We start from the raw sequence: 25138 nt of genomic DNA, 5'->3' as shown, positions 1-25138 counted from the left end.
CTGTACCGAGGTCCTCCAGAAGGACCTTTGGGCTCTCAGGCATTTCGGCACTAGGTAAAATGTGATTTCTGCCTCATCCGTAGTTATTATTCCCCAAATTCATCTCCTGTCACTTTACGCTTATTCACACAGGTTGCTAGACGGCAGCTTTTTCATGAGGATCTCATGAGGCTGCAATCCTGATGAATGAAGGGATTTTCCAGCTTCTTGATATTGATGACCAGGACCTGGTCACAATCACCACATTACCAAGCTAATAGAGCAGCTTCATCCTCTGTGTCGTGACCAAGCTCTTGAACTGAAACTCAACAACCATTTATTTAAAGGGGTTGTCCACTTTCAGAAAATGTTTACCATTTTCCTACATACTTTCTGTATCAGTTCCTCACGGTTTTCTAGATCTCTGCGTGCTGAAGCTTCATTGTTTCCTTGCCTAAAAAACGATCCACGGTGATGTGATGTCACACAGGCGCACGGCTCGTTATATCCCTGGTCATGTGATGGCACACAGGTGCAAGGCTCGTTATATCCCTGGTCATGTGATGTCACACAGGCGCACGGCTCGTTATATCCCTGGTCATGTGATGGCACACAGGTGCACGGCTCATTATATCCCTGGTCATGTGATGGCACACAGGTGCACGGCTCATTATATCCCTGGTCATGTGATGGCACACAGGTGCACGGCTCATTATATCCCTGGTCATGTGATGGCACACAGGTGCACGGCTCATTATATCCCTGGTCATGTGATGGCACACAGGCGCACGGCTCATTATATCCCTGGTCATGTGATGTCACACAGGTGCACGGCTCATTATATCCCTGGTCATGTGATGGCACACAGGTGCACGGCTCATTATATCCCTGGTCATGTGATGTCACACAGGTGCACGGCTCATTATATCCCTGGTGATGTGATGGCACACAGGTGCACGGCTCTTTATATCCCTGGTCATGTGATATCACACAGGTGCATGGCTCGTTATATCCCTGGTGATGTGATGGCACACAGGTGCACGGCTTATTATATCCCTGGTTATGTGATGGCACAAAGGTGCATGACTCGTTATATCCCTGGTCATGTAATGTCACACTGGTACAGGGCTCGTTATAACACACAGTTCTGACTACTCTCTGTGATATAACGAGCCGTGCCTCTGTGTGACATCACATGACAATGCATATAACGAGTCATACACTTGGGTGACATCATATGACCATGGATATATTAAGCTAAGCACCTTTTTGACATCACATGACCAGGGATATAACGAGTCGTGCACCTGTGTGCCATCACATCACCAGGGATATAATGAGCCGTGCACCTGCGTGACATCCCATGACCAGGGATATATAACGAGTTGTGCTCCTGTGTGACATTACATACCCAGGGGATATACCATATATACTCAAGTATAAACCTAGTTTTTCAGCATAAAAAAAATGTGCTGAAACCCAAACTCGGCTTATACTCGAGTAAAAAAATATAGGTTTTACCAGGTTTTTGTGGTAAAATTAGGGGCCTCGGCTTATACTTTGGTTGACTTATACTCGAGTATATACAGTAATAAGCCGTGCACCTGTGTGACACCACATGACCAGGGATATAACAAGTCATGCACCTGTGTGACATCACATGACCAGGGATATAACGAGCTGTGCACCTGTGTGACATCACATGACCAAGGATATAATGAGCCGTGCACCTGTGTGACACCACGTGACCAGGGATATAACAAGGCATGCACCTGTGTGACATCACATGACCAGGGATGGGTTTCTATCCACAGGAAGTAAACAATGAAGCTTCCTGTCGAATGACAGCAAGCAGAGATCTAGAAAACCATGAGGAATTGATGCAGAAACTGTATAACTTTCCATCACAGCAACAATATCAATTATTTGCTGAAAAAGTGAGCTAAGCTGCAGTTACCTGATTCAATCACTACACAGAGATCGATTTAATTACGTGTTTTAGGCAGGGGGTGGTCTCTAGTGGCAAACCCCAAAAATCTGAAATTGGTCACCTATCCTCTGGATGTTTAGGCCATCAGTACCAGGACACTGAAAGAAGCTTTTGATGGTACTATGATTGTGATAGTTGCATAAATGGTAAAGGGGTATTATAATTTTAGACATTTTTGGCATATTTCCATGCCCAATAGAGACTATGACACCTTATCAGTTTTCACCCATCGAAAACACACAAAACCCTCTAATCTGATTCGGTGAGAACCTCATTACTGTAGATAGCGGACGATCATCTAATGCACTGAGTTATATCACTATTAATACAATGAGATACAGTAACATCTTCAGCCAATATCTGATCATGGCTCAATAGAACGTGACCCCGCTCAGGACACGAGGGTCTCACACACAATGATTGTCTTTTCAAATCTAATAATTCTAAAAAGAAACAAATAAATTCTTGGTTTGGGACCCTTTTTGATAGAAAATCCAGGCACTCCTATGCTTATGAATTATTCCTAAGAATCACGGTGACCCATGACGATACCATTACATGCCTAATCATCTGCGAGCCAATAAAGGATAAATCTACTCAAAATAGGCAGCTCCATAATTGACACAATTGCTGAAATCTACTACCCTGTTTCCCCGAAAATAAGACAGTGTCTTATATTAATTTTTGCTCCTAAAGAGGCACTAGGTCTTATTTTCAGGGGACGTCTTATTTTTCCATGAACAAGAATTTACATTTATCGTTGAACAAAAAAAATCAACTTCTCTAACATTCCTATAACTCTCCAAACTCTGAATTTCATGCTGTATTTCTTGTGACTCCATTTCTATTAGAATCATTGTCCCCAATCTTTCATGTTAGTAAAAGCACTTTCCATAGTTGACCCTTCTTATCCTGGAAGCTGCTGGTATCACATTTGCAGCACAACAGCCAGTGATTTCAGTCCATGAATTCTTCCCCATGTCACAACCTTCTGCAGTATCTAAAAGATTTTCTAATACTAATGTATGACGTGGGGGGAACTGCTGCAATGACTGCCGCTAGGTCTTATTTTCAGGGGAAGCCTTATATTTCTAAGCCTGAACAAAATTGTACTAGGTCTTATTTTCGGGGGATGTCTTATTTAAGGGGAAACAGGGTATATATCAGATCTGTAAATAAAACAGCACATTGGCCTGAAATGACCTGCTGAAAACAGGAACACAAGATGATGACAGTCTCTAAACCTTCCTCCGTTGCAGGGCCGGTGTCAGCGCTGGGCATATCTGGGCAATTGCGGGGGCCCAGAGCTGCTGGGGGGCCTACATAAGTCTGTACACAAGGAATCCATGGAGGGGAGGGGGGATGTATCTAATGAATCCATAGGGGGTGAGGGGGGCTGTATCTAATGAATCCATAGGGTTGAGGGGACTGTATCTAATGAATTAATAGGAGGTGAGGGTGGCTGTATCTAATGAATCCATAGGGAGTGAGGTGGCTCTATCTAATGAATCCATAGGGGATGGGGGGGCTGTATCAAATGAATCCATAGGGAGTGAGGTGGCTGTATCTAATGAATCCATAGGGTGTGAGAGGGGCTGTAACTAATGAATTCATAGGGGGTGAGGGGGGTTGTATCTAATTAATTCATAGGGGGTGAGGGGGGCTGTATCTAATGAATTCATAGGGGGTGAGGGGGGCTGTATCTAATGAATTCATAGGGAGTGAGCTGGCTGTATTTAATGAACCCATAGGGTGTGAGGGAGGCTGTATCTAATGAATTCATAGGGGGAGAGGTGGCTGTATTTAATGAATCCATAGGGGGTGAGGGGGGCTGTATCTAATTAATTAATAGGGGGTGAGGTGGCTGTTTTTAATGAATCCATAGGGTGTGAGGGGGCTGTATCTAATTCATAGAAGGTGAGGGGGGCTGTATCTAATGAATCCTTAAGGGGTGAGGGGGACTGTATCTAATTAATCCATAGGGTGTGAGGGGGACTGTATAAAATAACTATGAGGGGGCTCTTTCGGATGATAAACTAGGGAATATTTTCGTTTCTGAATTTTTAATGCCGCCACGTGAGTTCACTGCAAAGGGGCCGACTGAGGGTCTGTCACCCAGCGGCCTACTGAGACCTGGAGCCGACCCTGCATGGATGTCTACAAGGAAAATGGTATGTGTTTTCCATAGCAACAATTCCCAATTTTATAAAATTTGACTGTTATACAAATTTGAAGTTTCATACGTGTTGTGTTCATGAGATATCAACAGGTAATTTTAGGCACCATATTAAATAAATATTGACAAAATTAAAAAACTTAAGAACTTTAAAAAACCTCTTGGATGTTGACATAGAAATTAGGAAATGGTTTCCATTTTGGGTCTTGCCTTTCCGAGGATGATACCAATGTCGCATCGATTTATAGCCTCGTCGTCTGAGGGTGTTACTTCTTACAAAAACAGCTATACAAAAGCCACCGCTATTGACTTCCACGTAGAGAGGAGCGAACCATCTAAGGTTAGATTGGCTGACGCTTCACCAAATTTATCAAGGTTTGTGTCCGAATTGAATTGGTCCAACCCAATGTTGCTTCAATTGTCCTGGAAATTGTTATATAACCCCCAATAGTCTTCTATAACACAGATAATTCATGGAATGTTGTTGTTTCATTGATTTTTTTTTTCCAAATTTTCCCTCTCGAGGTTCTAGGATGGTTGACAGAAGTAGCCATCCACCATTTTACAAGATTTATCACAGATTCTGCTACATTTCGGTACCTTTAAATGGCCGATTCTTGCCGTCTCTCCAACTCTTCCACTCTACTTCTAGTTTTTGATTTCTATAGCTGTTTTTGTAGAACGTTCTCCAGCCGTTGGTCATTGGTATAAACATGGATTGAAAAGGGGAAAAAAAAACACCAAAAAACAGGCTCAGATATAAGGACACCATTGAGGGAGCACAGTTGATTCAGTCAAAAAATTTACTCAGCCCGTCCAACCAAACATGGTTTGAGCCACCATAAGCCTATGGTGGCTCAAACCATGTTTGGTTGGACCCACCTCGCGCAGCAATCTCCTTTACACTGAGATGGTCTGAGTTCTTCTGGATGGACCTCGGCATTGCAGTTGTAGATGTAGAGGTGCTAGTTACACAGGAACATATCTAATATCTGTCAACGTTGATTTTCTGACTCTCTACATCGAAGAGCTTTGGTCCATAAGCTAAACCTTGCTTACAGCTTGTTACAGGATGGAGATGTTGTTCCACAGAAGACCAAAATACCATGGAGATCATGCTATAGGCTAGTCGTGTTGCTAGCTAATGATGACTTCTTGGAATTTTTGGGCATAATTGTTACACCATGAAGAATTTGCTTGATAACCCCAAAATTAAACTCCATTTTATGATGGATGATGTTAGGAGAGCACCAGTGGAGGAACCAACAAGACCTCCAAAGGAAAAGCTAAAATGTTGGGTGAGACTTCATGGCACAAGTCTTAACACTGAATGATTCTGAGAGCAGAAAGTTTACCCTGTTACCCTTGTAACCCAAAGGCCATGACACTATGTGGGATCCAGTCGGTGTTTATACATCTTGTCCGATCCCTACGAAAAAGCTGAAGGCAGTATCAAATACTGTACATTGGATTCATGGATGACCTTTGCTCAATTTTTTTTGGTCTAATGTGGACTTTCACCTCAAGCCTGTAAAACAGAACATTTTATAACATACAAAAATTTTTGTCAGAACCACCTCCTTGCCTCTTTTTTTTTGGTAGGTCTTTTGCCTCTGCAGCCATAGCCAGAAATACACATATCTCCAAGGCCAGTTGTATGACGTGGCCGCTCAGAAAGATTGGCGCACATCCCGCCATATAAATATGCTGGCTCTCAGGAGGTCGAAAATTGAACATTACACTTTTCCTCCTTGCACCCTGTTGTTCTCCTTTCACCGCACCGCTTTATGCTTCCCCCCGCAACAGCCACAGTGTTCTCCACACCAGTGGCACGCCCGTAAAGGGAGGTAGCAGCACATGCAGGGGACCACAAGAGACAAAGCCACCAGGGCAGCCCAGCGTATACAGAAATGGGGGTGCCCTGGGTCACAGGAGCAGGGGTCCGAATACTCGCCCTCCGAGTCTGACATGCAGTGGTATAGTAAGCTCTCAGCGCACCACATGCAGGAAAGTTGGTAGACACATCGCCCTATGGGGTCTGGAGCGTCCTGGCACTGCCCTCTACCATTCTCTTCACTGCTAAACACGTCCCTGCAATAGACGCAACGGGCGGTGGCCGTGTCCTCCTCCCCGGACATATGTGAGTGTTCCTTAGACTTAGGTGATGGGGTGCCATGAATCCTGCAAGACGGGGAGGCCCGAGGGTCCTTAAGTTGACCCTCACTTTCTGATGTAGTTGAGGCCACAGCGCCTGGAAAGTGCCTGTCCTTGGCTTTGCTCCCGGTGGCTTTTTGGAAGTGGACTCTCAAGTCGGACTTGGACTGTTCGGGCTGCTGTAGAGCTGCACGGCGATAGTCTTCATATCCCTTGGATACCCAAAGATCTTTGCATGGATTGATGCTCTCGAGTTCTTCTTCGTCATGGAAGGACAGACGCTTTAAAGGCTGTGACTGAGGGAAGGTGTGAATACAGGTTAGTCAGACAAAACCATTCTCTTCTGCCTAAAAGTGAGACAAATTTTTTAGACTAATTTTGGCTAAACCCATTGGGGGAGATTTATCAGACGTGTCTGAGAGCTGGACTGTTCTAGTTACCCATGTCAACCAATCAGGGCTCCTCTTTCATTTTCCCATAGCCTTTTATAGAAGTAAAGCTGAGCTCTGATTGGTTTCCACGGGCAACTAGAACAGTTTTACCTCCGACACTTCTTATAAATCTCCCCCATTGAATTTATGAGAACCTAATGAGTTTTAGATGTTTGATGGAGATTAATTAATCAGATGTCTGAGGGAAAAGCCCATAAGCCGCTATTACTTGTACATCTCTCTAATGTCCATCCATTATTGTGTTTCACCCCTTTTTTGTTGTTTTATGGACTTGTCTAAAGATTTGATTAGCTCACCATTTATAATATTTATTTCTGTACATTATTGTATACTATATTGTGGCCAGTAGGGGGAGCTTGAGTTCCGGGAACAGTGCACATTATCATGTGTCAAGCACTTTCCCGAGGATGTCATTCATTTGTGACTTCGTTCACAATTTTTAAAGGTTTTTAAGCATGTTTTGTGGTGTATATTTCTATTAATAAAGATATTATTTGCTTGATCTATTTTTCATGCCTCTGTTCTTTTTGTGGCTATTATTTGTACACACACTACAGGCCTGAGCTTTGACATACGGATTATGGAGATTGATAGGCATGGCTTACATATTAGGGACATGCATATATGTATATACCTGTGTGGTTGGACTGACTGATGGACCACTGGCAAACCCAAATTCTTCAGAACCAGGAGATCTCACATAGCAGCTAGAGGAGGATTCACTGGTGACAATGGTGATGTGTTTTGGTAGCATTTCCTTTCGGCTGTTAGAAGATGATTCGCTATCTGTATGAAGCTAAGAATAGGAAACAGTAAATTACCGTAAATGTATGAAAATTGTAAAAAGTGTATAAAGAGAATAGTAAGAAGTAAAGCTAGATATGTACTAGGGGTTATAACTCATAGACATGCTGAAATGATGAGGAAATCCTTGGTATAAGTGACACCTACCGGCATGACATCCTCCATAGCACGAGCTTCTTCTCGGGACGAGGAGGATGATGAGGACGATGTTGAATGTGACAAAGAGCCTATGAGGTAGAAGTGATTTTTAGATGAAAAGTAAAGCATATACACTCATTCCTGCAGTAGAAAATTATTTTGACAAATATGGGACATAAATGGGAAAAAAATTGCCACTTATGAAGCCCATAAATTACTGGTGGGGCTGGATGTAAAGAGAACCTGTCACCAGGTATGTCATATTTTGCTAGTGTCAGGTTCCGATAGCCTATGCTATGCTGATTTGAAAAATGCCTGAATCATTTCAATACTTTATAAAATTTTATTTCACGTTACCTGGCTCCCTGGCAGAAGCATTTGGTGAGTGCCGATGTGCGTGTGAAGTGCAGCCTGGGTGTGCCTGTGTCAGTCTCCTCACCTTCACACTCATCCAGCTCCCTCCCCACTTCCTGTTATGTGCATTGAGGTACACATTCCTGGGGTCTCACCACATGCTGCCAGCAGGGAGCCAGGTAATGAGAAATAAAGTTTCATAAAGTTCTGCAATGACTAAGAAAGTGCTCAGTCATGACAACTAGCCTGTATAAAAGCGCAGCCAGATAGTGCAAGCCCTAACCAGGGATGGTGCTCATTTGGTGCATTATTTTGCAGGCATAACCTCAGTTTTATATGAAAATCATGCAGTTATTCGGTGTCGGGGGTTGGAGAACTGGCCGTGTAAAAGATGATACAACATCTGCCCAAAATATAGTACAACATAAGCAAACACTCCAAATATATGCAAAACAAGGTTTTACTCCGCCTGAAGAATGGCACCTAGAACCAGTGGAACATCTTGAGAACAGACACAAGCCTGACGCATCTTAGACCCTAGTACAAAAGCTTTTTACTACAAACCTTCTACCAGTTCCTCCATGGCGGCCTGGACGCTCCTCTCAAATGTGACAGCATCTGCTGGGCTTTGGAAGGTCAGACCAAACTTGTTCTCTTCTACTTTCCAGTGATGGAAGATGGGATTGGCTTTGTTGTAGACTAGACCCTTTTTCAGAACACACTCTAGGATGGTCTGTGGAGGGAATGCGAACAGATCATAACCACAAGAATTACATATTTAAGGGACTTGGAGGGTTCCTTAAAGGAAACTTACCACTATGGATTTACCTGTTAAGGTAGATCCGGTGGCAGGTGCATCTAACATATGTCAGGATAGTCCTTTTTAGGGCTAATCCTTTACTCCCCTCTATCTTTTCTAATCTCTAATCAGGGTAATATGCAAATTTTCTAAAGAGGCTACTGGGGCGTGGAGTGGGCGAAGCAGAGGCTAAACGACGCGGCTACTCCACGCCCCAGTAGCCTCCTTGATCCTCCTACCCTGACATCTAAAGCACTTGTCCACGAAGCTGAATTTCTGCGCATGCGCGTTCGTGTTATGCTGAGGCCCTACAGAACTTCTCGTTACTTGAGAGGGTGCAGTCCCAGCACCAAGTCAACGATATTGATCTCGTCCTTGTTGCCATCTGCAGAATCACAGTGAATTACACCACACGCAACATTGTATCATCAGGTCATCCTCTAGAGTCCACTAGCACCAGTAATTTGGACTTTCTATAATTTTGCCTTCACTTTTTGTTGCCCTCTTACACAATGGTCTATATACACTAGTCCCAGACAATCAGAGGGGCCGAAATGGATTAATTCAGTAATTTCTCCATCCCTGGTATTAGGAATAAAATTCCTAATCAGAACCCAAATCAATAGCCCGGAAGTTGTCTCTTTCCCTCTGGAGGACCTGGCACAACTTTGCCTTTCCAGGACTCCCTATTGATTTCAATGGACTCTGCGAAATGCAACATTTCCCCTGTCGTAACGCCAATGACCGGTCGAAGAAGTGAATGAATCATTGGTGTTCGTAATGCATAGCAAACAGCGAGAGTCACCCACACAACATGTCTGACTGCTCTGTGTGATTACAACGAGTCATCTTGGATGTCCTATCCCTTATCCCATTAAGAAAAATAACACATACTAACGTATTTTTCGGACTATAAGGCGCACCAGATTATAAGGCGCACCATCAATAAATGCCTACTAAAACGTCTGGGTTCATATATGAGGCACACCTGATTATAGGGTGCACCTGATTATAAGGATGAATGACCAGCAGGTGGCAGACCTGTGCGCAGTGCAAGGCAGCTGTTGTCTGTACGTACAGTTCATATATAAGGCGCACCGGATTATAAGGCGCACCTGATTATAAGGATGAATGACCAGCAGGTGGCAGACCTGTGCACAGTTCAAGGCAGCTGTTGTCTGTACGTACAGTTCATATATAAGGCGCACCGGATTATAAGGTGCACCTGATTATAAGGATGAATGACCAGCAGGTGGCAGACCTGTGCACAGTACAAGGCAGCTGTTGTCTGTAAGTACGGTTCATATATAAGGCACACTGGACTATAAGGCGCACCTTTGATTTCTGAGAAAATCAAAGGATTTTTCGTGCACCTTATAGTCTGAAAAATACGGGTACATTAGAGTCCATGTTACAGTAATACAGTAATACTCACAGTCTGATCTCTCAGTCTTTCCCCACGGATCAGGTAGTCTCGTTGGTGAGAGGTGTCCGGCCGTCGCACCTTGCAAATCATGACGTGACTGAGACCTCCTCCTCCCATCGGCACCCAGCCCCCACTAGAGTCGTCTCTGGACATCACCACTGCGCGGACTCTCACGATGTAACTAGAAATAACAAAACAAGAAAAGAAAGCTAAAAAGTTGACGATCTTGATGGGAAGTTCACCATTGTCTGGTTTTCTGCAGTGTTCCTCTAGTTATCACGTGAATCCAAATGTGAACGTAGCGGGGAAAAAAACCAATCCAAGGTGTAGACATGAGCTTAGAGCTGATTGGGACTTTTGGAGACTTTTTGCGACTTTGGTTTCAAAATGTCTCATATTCACTAAAGACCAAACACCACATGTATCATTAAAGGGGAGCTCCAGTCATAGCAAGCTAGGACACAGGACTAACTTGCTAATCGGATGAGGCCTTAGTGATAGGACCCCAATGGATCTCGAAAATCCCTGTTGGGATCAATGATGTGTCGGCTGTTCCTTCCATCTCTATGGGACTGACGGAGATAGCCGAGTGGCGTACTCGTCAATCTTCATCAGCGCCTTAGAGATTGATAGAGCAGAGCAAAAATTTTTTACCTGTATGAAGATAATTTCCTATATATGCACTCTTGCAGTAGTGGGCAGCAATGCACTATTGAGGCCTGAGCACTCACCTATATTCACTGTTTGTTACCACAGGAGTGTGGGACATGCAGTAACTTCTGCCCATTTCATATGCAAAAATAGGGTTTTTTTGCGCAATCACTCCTATGCGCAATCACTATGTGCAGTTTACCTGTAGGGGGTGTAGTTTGCCCGTGTATAGTGCAGGGGACACCAGATTCAGGATTTCTGGCGCACATTCTTCATGAATCTGCTCCAGAGTTCACCCACTTTTTTTGGTGCACCTTTAACATGGGGCGTGTCAGACTTTGCATGTGCAGAATTTTGCTTCGCGTTCAGAATAGTGCAGCCGTGCCACAAATGTGTCTTGGACACTTTTTAAATACATGTGCAAGCAGTTTGCACTAAAAAGAAAGTGCCCCTCCATGCTGCAGCTTCACAGGCTGTTACACTGTGCAGAGCACTTCCACCCTTCAGAGAGAATAGGAGATGTGCTCCAGCACAGTGTTGAAGCTTGTGAAGCTACAGCACGGTGGAGCTCTGGTAACGCCCCCAGAGCCCTTCTGGCTCATTTTCATAATTTAAAAGTTGATTTTAGAAGGAAGGAGGCCATGGGTAACAAATGGAGAGGATTTAAAATGCCTTGTCTTCCAGTTATCCGAAGGACAAGGCATGTGAAAAGCCCCATATCCAACATTTTTGTCTTCCGCTGACCTGACGGAGATTTAATTCCGACCATTTACAGCGCCAGTCCAAACACCAAAAATCAATCAGGGAAAGACATTGGCCCAGATATAGGAAAAACGGATGCAGGTCGCGTCACTAATGTGCACTTTGAGCCACATTATTTAATAGTGTCGCACCCTCTTGGTTATTCTGGTCTGTTATCAGCATGGGACACAGTTGCACCCTTTTTTCTCTTGATACTTTTTTTCATGCTGTTGTGCGCACAATTGTGGCGCAGTAATAAATTTTGAACAAACTAGAAACACGCAGCACCTCGCCCCTATAGGTGCACAATTTTTTTATTATTTTTTTAAACTGTATTTATTGAATTTTCAATTTTATGAAACACAAAAAACAAAACCCCAACATAGCGTCTTCAATACAAATGTTGGGTCTCGGACCCATAGGAAAGAGTGGGAAGGAAAGAAAAGGAAAAGTAGGTTATCGGAATGTATTTAGTTCCAATTAGGTGCACAATTTTTTAAAGTGTCGGATAATAGTGGCGCAGTGACATAATACATACATGTGCAAGCTCCTAAGACACTGGCCCAGATATACCAAAAGTGAGGCAAACCAATGTGCAGGGTGTGGCAGATTACTGAATACTGGCGCACGGTCTTCAATTATTTGGCGCCCCCTGCGCTGCTCGGGAAGTGCGCACTTTTTTTTTTTTTTTTTGTGCACCTTTAACATACAACGTGCGACACAACTCTGACAAGTCGCTGGGTTGTCACAAAGTTGATTATGTCCTTTAAGAAATGCCTTGAGAGGTGCAACTTATAAAATAGGTTCATATTTTGGGAGTTAATTTTTTATTACACTTCAGAGCTTTTGCAATAGCCACCAAAGTACACAGGGGCAAATTGGGCCGCAAATGCACTTGGAGGTCAGGGGTCACTGCACATACTCTCTCAATATCGGTACATGTGCGGCGAAACAAAGTACTGATCGTGGCTTCACTATACGCAGTCACCAGACCCTGCCAGCGTTACTGCCAAGAATCTCAGTAACTCAAACACACAAGGTAACTACTCACATAGGGTAAGGCCGGGTTCACATCACATGTTTCGCATCCGCAGGTCATCCATGTACTCAAGACACAGCCAGACATCTCCTACATATCCATCATGTTCCATAATACAATGCTGCGGCCAGTGGCGTAACTAGGAGAGGTAGAGCCCCATAGCGAACTTCAGAATGGGGCCCCCATACCTCATAAAAAATATATATACAGGGGCACATTTACTAAGGGTCCGTCGGGTTTCCAGAATTTTTCCTTTTTGAATTGCCCCAGGTTTTTGGTGCACGTGATCGTATTGTGGCGCGACACATGCAGGAAATTGGACGCACGATCTTAGTGAATCGCGGCAGCTCCGAATCCTCGTCGGACATTACAGATCGGCGGCGTCAACAGGACGGGTAAGTAAATGTGCCCCACAATGTATACACACCATATACACAGACATACAATATATACAGATCACGTATGCACACACATTTAGAGCATATACACATCACAAATACACACATACAGCATATTCACACCAAATACCCCAGATGCCGGGGCCCCCATAATACTGTGGGCCACATAGCAGCTGCTATGGCTGCTACCGCTGTAGTTACGCCCCTGGCTGCGGCTATTGCCTTTCCACAGCAAGATATCTTCTGCTTTGTCCATCTTGTTTTTTACTCCTCTACTGCCTCTTACATCTCATGCCCTCCTGAAATGCACACAGGCTTACAAAACTGATCATGTTATGCATTAATTCCCATGAACTATTTCTTGTAGGGCCACACAAGAACAGGTCTGTATGTGGTAGGAGACAGAAGCATTAGCTTGTGTTAACCCCAAGGTGCCATAGTGAACTATGGCTGAGGCATCTGAGGCGTTTTCAACCTGTGCCCATAATCCTGGTGACCGATAGAATAAAGGTGGCTTGTTACTTATATAAATACAAAAACGTAATACTAAAATGTAAATGCTGAAAATCAATTTTATTCTCCTCCTGGAAAGATTTAATATGTTTTTTTGTAAATTAGTTACAGGAGTCCCCAAAATGGTGCGATTGAAAATACATCTCATCCTACAAAAACAAAGCACAATTAAACATTAATAAATGTATAGCTTACATCGCAACAACATCACTTTTGAAGAGTGAGGTATCATAAACTGGAATCCCCTGGAGCTTACGGTACTTCACTTTGGTGACTACCCCCATCAAGGAATTTATGAAGGGTGTAGAGAGCATTTTGACCTTACTGATGTTTCCTTCAAGGAAATCTACCATCAAAATCCAAAAAAGATAAACCAGCGACACCTCCGCATAGATCCAGACACAGTGGGGCACATTTACTTACCCGGTTCAGTCGCGATCCAGCGATCCGTCAAGGATTCGGGTCTTCCAGGATTCACTAAGGTAGTGCGCCCGATGTCCACTAGGTGTCACTGCTGCACTGAAGTCCGCTGAAGTTCGTCGGAGTTCACGATCCTATCCTGGGTGCCGGTAAGCGCGTGTCAAGCGACACATTTTTTTTTAAAATTCCGTGGTTTTTCCGAATCCGTCGGGTTTTCCGACGGCCACGCCCCCGATTTCCGTTGCATGCATGCCGTCGCCGATGCGCCACAATCCCATCGAGTGTGCCAAAAACCCGGGGCAATTCAGGGAAAAACGGTGCAAATCAGTAATATTCGGGAAACACGACGAAAAATAGCGATCCGGGCCCTTAGTAAATGACCCCCAGTGACTGTGGTCATCTAGACATATACATTCTTTGTCATACGCATACTTTGTTTGACGTATACATTGCATCCGTCGCATATGTGGGCATCCATTTTTCCTACACCTTCTGAAGCCATTCCCATGTTTCATTACCAAGAGGGAGAATTTTGAGATACATATTTGAACATGAAAACGGATGAGGTGACGGAGTGATGCATACGCTGTAACACTTTATGCATACGTCACCCACAAGACAGCGATGTTTAAAAAAAAAAAAATTTTGCATAAGTTTTTTAAACATGCGCATGCGCAGTAGCTGCGGCTTTGGAGCCGAGATTGTGCAGCCGCGGGCCTTTGTTCTGCACATGGACTTGATTCTGCGCATGCGCGGACAAGTGCGCGCAGCTCCTCGTAGCTGCACGCTGAAGATATCTTAATAGCTAGATCCATGGTGGTAGGTTTCCTTTAAGATATTTTTTTTTAAGCCGAAAAAAGTGTCCATCATCAGTATGCAAAAAACGTGATATGAACCCAGCCTAAGGCATCCTGGCTATTTATGGACACCAAACCTACTGACAGGTTCCCTTTAACAAAATCCCAACCAATGGGGCTCCTTCCCTCCTGTTCCCCGCGTTGTGCACACACAGCAGTTCATAACCTGGTGGGGTATTTCTGTATTCAAGAGAAATTCTATAACAAATTGTGGGGCCCATTCCCTCCATGAACACATTGTGCATCTGTAAATTGCAGAGCTAAATGAATCCATTCTTAAAAGAAAACCTGAAATTGTACCTCCATTTTGTTTTAATTCGTATAATTTGCTAAATGGATTCATGGGGGTGTCTATGATAAAATAACTTCAATCGCTCTTAGATATAGAAAGTGGTCTACAAAACAAAGTAGCTTTTCCAAAAACTCTTGAAAAATTTGGAAGATTCAATTTGTCAAGGCATAGTTTCCTCCTAGTAGTGGATTATAATTTGAGCAGGGCTCAGGGCTCAGGGCTCAAGCCTTCAAGGGGGGCCATGGCCACACAAACTACCCACCAAATTTAAACTGAGAAGGACTTTCACCTATGAAATCCTTGTATATCTGTCCTGCTCTCAATATACACGGTGACACTTTTAAAGGCCCTCCAAAGGTCCTGAAACCTCAGATTGAAAGCAGAAGAAGGGACGCATCCTCCATTCGCCAAGGAACTTATTCTAGTATCATACATGGGGGTTATGTACAGATTTGTAGGGGCTATAATATTCATAATACCTAGGGCAGTCTTAATCCACCCCTGTTTCCCCCTTTTATATTATGTGGGGGAAGAAAGGATCAGACAAGGCCGAATCCATCACTGACAAGTCACAACATACTGTAGGTGATGGATACGTTGACCAAAGTGAAATCAAGTGTCTGTCCAGCTTTACTGATAAGGTCAAAATAAGCCCAACGTGGGGTAGTGCCAGGATATAACACTGAATATATGGGGGAGATTTATCATCACGTTTCTGAGGTAAAACTGTTCTAGTTGCCCATGGAAACCAATCAGAGCTCAGCTTTTATTTTATAAACAGTTGTGGGAAAGTGAAAGCTGAGCTCTGACTGGTTGTCAAAGGCAACTAGAACAGTTCTGCTCTAAGAGACTTATAATAAATCTGCCCCTATTAATGTTTGCTCAAGACATCACAGATTTATCAGAAGTGTCTGAGGTAAAACTGTTCTAGTTGCTGGTGGCCACCAATCAGAGCTCAGCTTTCATTTGATAAACAGCTCTAGGAAGACTAAAGCTGAGCTCTGATTGGTTGCCATAGACAACTAGAACAATTTTACCTCAGGACACTTCTGATAAATCTGCCCCATAGACGTCAGTGATTCTAGGCCTCAGTTTTGTTATTCAGTGCAGGTCCCTAGGGATTGACTGTGGCTAATCCTAAATCAATGGCCCCTACTACAATATATCCCTTAAAGGTTCACATCATGATGACAGCAAATGCAGTCAGTCCTCTTTTAGGGCAGGTTGGAATCCATCACTGACAAGTCACAACATACTGTAGGTGATGGATACGTTGACCAAAGTGAAATCAAGTGTCTGTCCAGCTTTACTGATAAGGTCAAAATAAGCCCAACGTGGGGTAGTGCCAGGATATAACACTGAATATATGGGGGAGATTTATCATCACGTTTCTGAGGTAAAACTGTTCTAGTTGCCCATGGAAACCAATCAGAGCTCAGCTTTTATTTTATAAACAGTTGTGGGAAAGTGAAAGCTGAGCTCTGACTGGTTGTCAAAGGCAACTAGAACAGTTCTGCTCTAAGAGACTTATAATAAATCTGCCCCTATTAATGTTTGCTCAAGACATCACAGATTTATCAGAAGTGTCTGAGGTAAAACTGTTCTAGTTGCTGGTGGCCACCAATCAGAGCTCAGCTTTCATTTGATAAACAGCTCTAGGAAGACTAAAGCTGAGCTCTGATTGGTTGCCATAGACAACTAGAACAATTTTACCTCAGGACACTTCTGATAAATCTGCCCCATAGACGTCAGTGATTCTAGGCCTCAGTTTTGTTATTCAGTGCAGGTCCCTAGGGATTGACTGTGGCTAATCCTAAATCAATGGCCCCTACTACAATATATCCCTTAAAGGTTCACATCATGATGACAGCAAATGCAGTCAGTCCTCTTTTAGGGCAGGTTGGAAAGGGGTACCGAAAAAGACGAATGTAAACAATGCTTTTTTTGTTGTTCAGTGTGGAAAATAAAATAATGATCATGTTTCTTTTCTTGTGCGTCCAGATTTTTGTGGGGGGTTTTTTACGTTAAAGTCTACGGGAAAGCGAAAATCTGCATCAAATCTGCATCAGATTTGATGCAGATTTTTGCGTGAAATTACATTAGATCCAGGGAAGCCAGAACAGGTCCGTGAATAAAAGGTCCAAAAAATGCTCAACACTAAATACACAAATCTGCATGAAATCCACATGAAAAACGCACATAAATAACATGCGTATTGGATGCGGATTTTGATGCGAATTTTCCGCATGACAATCCATAACATGTGCAGAGCACCTATGACGTAGATGCCTTTATTAAATGATATCTAACAATATTTGCGATCACAGCAGCCATGACCTGAGGTGAAGAAGTTTACGCAATAATTTAGTTAAAGGGAACCTGACACCAGGTTTTACCCCATTAAACTATCAGCCCCTTAGTACAGAGATGAAATGTCCTTTCTAGAATTCCCTCTTTTTACCAATAAAAAAAATCTCCCCCAAAGTCATGTGAAAATGAGCAGAGAAGAGTCATATTTTGCCTGAGATGAGTCAAATTTAGAGGCTGCAGAGAGATTGTCACTTTGGACACCCCTATCTTTGGTTCTATAGTACCTAGAAACATGCTGCTAGTGTCATGTTAAAGATAAGAATCTCATCTTTTAGAACACATTGGGACTTATTTACTAAGGTCGCACATGAATGGATTGTGTCGCAAACACGCCGGCTTTCATGCGACACAAATCAGGGGGGGGGGCCACAGATGATCCGACGGATTCGGACTATGCACGGGATTTAATAAGTCAAATTGTGTCACAAGACATGCACTCACATACACCGGGAAGAAGAAGGTGAACTCCGGTGGACCTGAGCGGGGAAACGACACATGCACGATGACGGCGCACGATCTTGTTGAATTGCAGAAGACTTCACCTCGGGGATCGCGCAGGGACCAGGTAAGTAAATGTGCCCCATTTTGTTAGGTGCAGCAGTAAAAAAAACATTGATAACTGCAGATAAAAATCAAATTCCAGACTCTTTTTTTGCATTTCTGGTTCTGCAGCCTGATACAAATATGAAAGCTGTTTTATCTTTAATATGACACCAAAAGCATGTTTAATTAAAATCAAAGGGCTCCTGATTACCAGGTTACCAGAGCCCCTGCACGTTTTAGTAAAGCTCCACAGGTTGTTAGTCAAAGCATTTCCCCCTCCCACTGGGTGCTCCCTGCTTCTGAGATTACAGGAAGTGCAAGGAGGAGGGTGAGACATTGGGGGGTCATTTACTAAGGGCCCGATTCGCGTTTTTCCGACGTGTTACCCGAATATTTCCGATTTGCGCCGATTTCCCCTGAATTGCCCCGGGATTTTGGCGCACGCGATCGGATTTTGACGCATCGGTGCCGGCATGCACGCGACAGAAATCGGGGGGCGTGGCCGAACGAAAACTCAACGGATTCGGAAAAGCCGCCGCATTTGAAAAAAGAAAAGTGTCGCAAGACTTTCACTTACCTTCACTAGGAATAGGCCGGTGTACTTGAGTGCGTTCCGATGCTCTTCAGCGCAGCAGCGCCACCTGGTGGACGTCGGAGGAACTACCTTAGTAAATCCCGGCTGGACCCGAATCCACCGCAGAGAACGCGCCGCTGGATCGCGAATGGACCGGGTAAGTAAATCTGCCCCATTGTAACAACAATTTGTAAACTAGGGGTGTTACAAGAGCCCCTTTGAGCTGTCGCTTAACATGCTGTTACACTTTTGGCGCACTATTATAATTATAAAAGTTGATGTTAGAAGGAAGGAGGCCATGGATAAGAAATATAAGGGTTTAACATTCCACGTCTTCCAGTTGGGGCACAGCTATCCCTTTAGGAGAGCAAAGAGAAGTCAAAAATATTGAAGTATCAATAAAGAGTCTAAGGTTCTAGACCAGTGATGTGAACCTTTTAGACACCGGGTGCCCAAACTACAACCAAAACTCACATATTTTTAGCAAAGCTCCGATGCGACAATTTAAGCAGTAACTTATTACTCCCTGCGCTGTCACATGTTTAAATTGTATAGGCACCTGAGGACACCAATACAGTAGAAAGAAGGAGAAGAAGTTTGGATTATTATTGTAGTTTCCTTCTGGGGTCCTGGGCTGCCTGTGGTTACAAGAGGCCTTGAGTCCTATCTGGCGAACTCTGCCCTGGGTGATGGCAAGGGTGCCCATATAGAGGGCTCTGAGTGCCACCTCTGCTATAGGTTCGCCACCACTGTTCTAGACCATCCAAAAGACACAATGGTTACCAGTATGACCGATGGCACTGATTCCCTGGGATCCTCTACAACACAGAGTCCTCCATCAACATAAGAAGTCATTCATTTAGGCAAAATATATTCAGTCTTGCATCAGATGAGACATTTTCGACAATTCCCTGTCAATTGCCGCGTGTTCCACATTCACAAATGCTTAATAATCCACCTTGGAAATGATAATGTTACTCCAAGACAAATAAAGTAACATCACAAATAGCCTTTATCACACGGTGACAGATGTTTTGTGTCCACCTTGCAGCACGGTGGCTCAATGGTTAGCATTACAGCCTTGCAGCACGGTGGCTCAGTGGTTAGCATTACAGCCTTGCAGCACGGTGGCTTAGTAGTTAGCATTACCGCCTTGCAGCATGGTGGCTCAATGGTTAGCATTACAGCCTTGCAGCACGGTGGCTCAGTGGTTAGCATTACAGCCTTGCAGCACGGTGGCTTAGTAGTTAGCATTACCGCCTTGCAGCACGGTGGCTCAATGGTTAGCATTACAGCCTTGCAGCACGGTGGCTCAGTGGTTAGCATTACATCCTTGCAGCACAGTGGCTCAGTGGTTAGCATTACAGCCTTGCAGCACTGGGGACCTGGGTTCAAGTCCCAGGGTCAACATCTGCAAAGAGTTTGTATGTTCTCTCCGTGTTTGCATGGGTTTCCTCCAGGTCCTCTGGTTTCCTCCCGCACTCCAAAACATACTGGTAGGTTGATTAGATTGTGAGCCCCATGGGGACAGGAACCAATTTCACATGCTCTGTGCAGCGCTGCGTAATCTGTGAGCGCCATATACATAAAGAATTATTATTATAGAATGGAAACAAAGTCCGTATAGTCTGATCCTTTTCTTACTGTATATATTGGAAGGGGTTATGACTTTGCGATCAGACTACCCATTGTTTGTTTGTTGTCTGTTACCATGGACACGCATAGATCTCTATAACTGCTGTAAAGGAAGAATGATAGAAAACTTGTAATAAAGACTATTGGGAAAGTTCTTGTTCCTCCCCTGTTCTATGTATTGGACTAGTAAAATGAAACCGTTGCGATTGACCCTCGGAGGCCATTATACTCCTTATTCCTTGCCGTATTCTCTTATTATTCCAACTTTGTTCAAACGTGAACAGTTTTGGGGTAGGCGGGAAATTACCTCTAGAACAAGAAGATGTCAAATGGTGATGCATAAGATCAGCGCATCCAAAATTGAATGGATAGACAATTTTATCCCGAAAGAGAACCGGAACATGATATGGTGCTTTATAAATATAGATTATTATTATTATAATTCTACATATGGCCAGAGATTGCTGTGATGGGGGCTCAGCTGCAGTGACATGACTCGGCCTCTATATATAAAGCGGTGTCCTTCCTGCTCTGCAGCCCCGGATCAGTACCAGATACTGCAATCACACTGATATGATATCATAACCCCCCACAATGGAAGCATGCGCATGTCCAATATTGCCATCACCTTTAATGTATTGTTTACCTCAATCTAATGGCAGGGCAGCACGGTGGCTCAGTGGTTAGCACTACAGCCTTTCAGTATGGTGGCTCAGTGGTTAGCTCTACAGCCTTGCAGCACGGTGGCTCAGTGGTTAGCATTACAGTCTTGCAGCTCTGGGGACCTGGGTTCAAGTCCCAGGGTCAACATCTGCAAAGAGTTTGTACGTTCTCTCTGTGTTTGGGTGGGTTTCCTCCGGGTCCTCCGGTTTCCTCCAACACTCCAAAACATACTGGTAGGTTGATTAGATTGCGAGCCCCATTGGGGACAGGGACTGATCTGGCATTCTTTGTACAGCACTGCGTAATCTGTGTGCGCTATATAAATAAAGGGATTATTATGGCAGAATACGGAGAAGAGTAGTGCAGAAACAAAACAACAGAATCCATTGGAAGCCTATAGGACGTCTCTTCCCAATATGAAAAGCCCTCTAAATAATACATCACTATCTACCAGCAAAATCCATGATGATAAACCAGGGACATTACTCATAGATCCAGGCACCGGGACTGTGGTATCTTCTTATATTTGTTATCCATGGCCTCCTTCATTCTCAAATCAACTTTCAAAGTTATGCTAATGAGCCTGAAGGGCTACCCTAGCCCCTCTGTGATCTGACTTTACAGACTGTTACACTGTGTCACCTGCACCCCTCCCTCCGCCTGCTGTAATCTCAGCGCACAAAAGAAGGAGGAAGTGCTGAGGGAGCAGGGGGGAGGGTGAGACTTGCTACTGCACAAAGGGGCTCTGGTAATGCCCGCAGAGCCTTTTTGGCCCTTTAGTATAATTTAAAAAGTGCTAATGTGTAACAGTCTATAAGGACAGAACACATATGGGCTTGAATAGCCCACTGGGTTCATTAGCATAATTAAAAGTTATAATTTAGAAGGAAGGAGGCCAAAGAAGACAAATATAAGAAGATTATCACAGTCACGGGGCCTGGATCTATGAGTAAGTGTCCCTGGGTTATCATGAGGGGTTTTCCTTTAACCTCTTACTGATGTGTGTCACATGTCGGCTGCAGGTCTATGGAGAGGGCTCAAGGACTGAGCCCTCTCCATACAAGGTGGGTGCTTGCTGCATATTGCAGCAAACACCCACAGGTAACACCCACGATCGTTGCTGGCACCAATCGTGGGTGTTAACTCTTTGAATGCCACCAGTGTCATGTAAAAGATGGCAGCACATGGACGGGTCTTTATAACACCCGTGGCTGTATGGCTTCTGAAGATTTGTTACAATGTGCCAGTGGCACATTGTAATAGATCATGTGTAAAATCTCTATATATTGCCATACAGTAGTAAGGCAATATATGGTACGATCAATCAGACAACCTAAGGTTAAAGTACACTAGGGGGTCTGAAAAACAGTAAAAAAAAAATTTAAAAAAAAAAAATTTAAAAAAAACCCTAAGAATTCAAATCACTTCCATTTCCCAAGAAATTATATAAAAATAAATAAATGTGGTATCCCCGTGATCATGCCCACCCAAAGGATAAAGTAGAAATGTCATTTGGGACGCTCAGTGAAAGCTGTAAAATCCAAGCCCACGCATTTTTTCACCAATTTCACTACATTTGGAATTTTCCCCCTGCTTCCTAGTACACAGCATGGAATATTAAATACCGTCGCTACGCAAAAAACAAGCCCTCATACAGCTCTTTACAATAAAAATTTTAAAGTTATAGATTTTTGAAGATTGGGAGTGAAAAATGGAAATGCATAAACGAAAAAAGGGCCTGGTCATTAAGGGGTTAATAATTTTGCATAGGATGCAGCGGCTTTAATGGACCTGTCTATATATTTAGGTTACACGAAATAGAACCAAATTTCTAAATAAAATACAAATTCTTATACAAAATTACCAATGGTTTTCCTTTGGAGCACATGCAGATTTTATCACAGATTTGTAGAAAAACGCACAAAAACTGTCCACAATTTCCTCCTATCTGACTAACATGGAAAGATCCCGGAATTCAAGCATTAATTTTAAAAGAAATCTACCATCAAAATCCATCACGATAAACCAGGGGCACTTACTTGTTATCCATGAGCTCCTTCCTTCTAAAATCAATTTTTTTAAATTATGCTAATGGCATGGGAGGGGTGTTACCAGAGACCCTCAGTGCTGGAGCTTCACAGGCTGTTACACTGTGCAGGAGCATTTTCCCCCTTCCACTGTGTGCTGAGAGTGCAGTGAGATTACATCAGTCAGAGGGAGGTGGGAAGTGCTGAGGCAGCAGAGGAGAAGGGGAGACAGTGTAACAGCTGGTGAAGCTACAGCATGGACTGGCCCTTTTAAAAGTTGATTTTAGAAGGATGGAAGCCATGGAGAATATCACACGGATTTGGGTCCATCATATGGAAGCCAATGTGAACACAGGCTAAATTCATTCAGACTCCACCTAAACACTAGGTCCAGCTGAGCATGCATGTTTATTTTAATGGGAAGAAAGTGTACCCGCATCTCTAGCGAAATCAAAATTATATGCCAATTTATAGGACAACCCCGGCAATTTTTTTCCTAATTCCATTCTCACTTTAGAAAAACACTTGCCGTAGGGACTGATAAATCTATATCCCGGCCGGGCATTGTCGACCGCTTCGCCTGCCTCCATAGCAGTTCCTGTCTTTTGGGGAACCCCCTTCACCAGGTTCTTTGTCGGGCAAAAACCGAATTAAATCTACATTAAAAACATGTCCTTTTTGTATCATATCAGAACAATTCAAAAATATTATCCAAAAACAACATAAATCATAAGATAAATATTATATAAATGTGTTTATAAACAGAAATGAATGAATCTCCAAGAATAGGCTCGTATACAATGTATATGTATCCAGATATAGGAGACGTACAGGAGCTATGTGTTTCTGTGGTAACCCTCAAACCCCTCTTACACCCAGAATATCGACGACTAATTCTATATTTCACCGGGATTATAAATAAATCATCTTGTACAATGTAACTTCCTGCATGAATCACCTCTGATATTGTAACCAGGAGGATACATGATATTATCCATCCTACATCCCACAATGCAATAAGACACCACGATACAGAATGATATAGAAGAGGACATATAAAAATATAATAGGGGGTGATGCCCACACCTCCCCCCAGCAATGGTGAGCAAGAAGCGCCACTGCAATCCCTGTGCCCTGCATTTTATGCCCATGCAGCAGTGACAGGGTTAAGGATACATTGTAGCAGCCTCAAATGATCCTTCTTGCTATACAATATAATCAGATCAGTCTCTTTATTAGGGGAGGGGGTGTTCTTGTGGGAGCAGGGGGGGCCCTGGCATGTAGGGGCAGAAGAGCTAAACCCCCCCTAATGCATGGAAACATGAAGCATCTCTGAATGGAGGAGAATTTTTGTGAATGGCTGGTCACATGACCAGAGGTTCTTTGTGCTTGCAGGTGAGAGTGTGACAAGGGTCCCTAAATCCCTGCTCCTGGGCTGGAGACCTGGTGTGGTGGTCCTGGCCTGGGCATCACATCTGCAGAGGGACCCACACACTTACACCCTCATCCATACACACACACACATATACACCAAGGAGGAGGGGGAGAAGGAGGGTGGGGAGGGAGGGGAAGCAGCTATCATGGTTCCTCAAACTGATCACAGCCCTTTTTTTATGAATGAATCCAGATGCAAATAGGGTTGATTCACAAAAATCTGCCCCTTCCTTCTTCCCCACCTTGAATGGCAGCATAAAATAAAGGCAAGAGCCTGGCATTGCCCCCCTGTGCAGCTCCCCAGTGCACACACACACACACAGACATAGAGGCAGCAGCTATTGCAGGAAATGATGCAGAATAAAGAGGAATCTGCCAGATGCAGAATGACAGGGGAGCCCTGGTGCCAGGGGATGGGGGAGATGCTGGGGGGAGGTTAGGATCTACAGGCAAAAAAAGGGGGTGCACAATGATAGAAAAAGGCAGCACTCACTCTCTGTCCATAGCTGATGGGGGATCCAGGGATGGATGTCTCCTGTATGATCCTGGGCTCCTGTCTTGCCAGTGTAATGTATATGGTGGAGAAATGCAAAATCCTGGCACAGGGGTTTATTGTTCATCTCCCCTGCTTTTTTCTCTCCATTTTTCCCTGGGCATCATGATGTGGCTGTTGGAGGAGCAGCCATCTTCCAGGTAACAACATCTCATA

At 43.8% G+C, this 25138-nt stretch overlaps 1 protein-coding gene across 1 annotated transcript; it reads right to left on the bottom strand.

The window, feature by feature from the left end:
- Positions 1 to 5026: 5026 nt before the first annotated feature.
- SPRED3 (sprouty related EVH1 domain containing 3) lies at positions 5027 to 25138 on the bottom strand. The gene is made up of 6 exons (XM_072123081.1): positions 24923 to 25138; positions 10282 to 10453; positions 8612 to 8780; positions 7703 to 7782; positions 7386 to 7547; positions 5027 to 6595 (listed from the first exon to the last, which is right to left on the bottom strand). The coding sequence occupies exons 1-6, from the start codon at positions 24931 to 24933 to the stop codon at positions 5918 to 5920; spliced, it is 1272 nt and encodes a 423-aa protein (XP_071979182.1). The 5' UTR covers positions 24934 to 25138; the 3' UTR covers positions 5027 to 5917.

Source organism: Engystomops pustulosus, chromosome 9 (genome assembly GCF_040894005.1).
Source record: "Engystomops pustulosus chromosome 9, aEngPut4.maternal, whole genome shotgun sequence".
NCBI lineage: Eukaryota > Metazoa > Chordata > Amphibia > Anura > Leptodactylidae > Engystomops > Engystomops pustulosus.
Note: the sequence above shows the minus strand (reverse complement) of the source record. Positions and strands in the feature narration are given on the sequence as shown.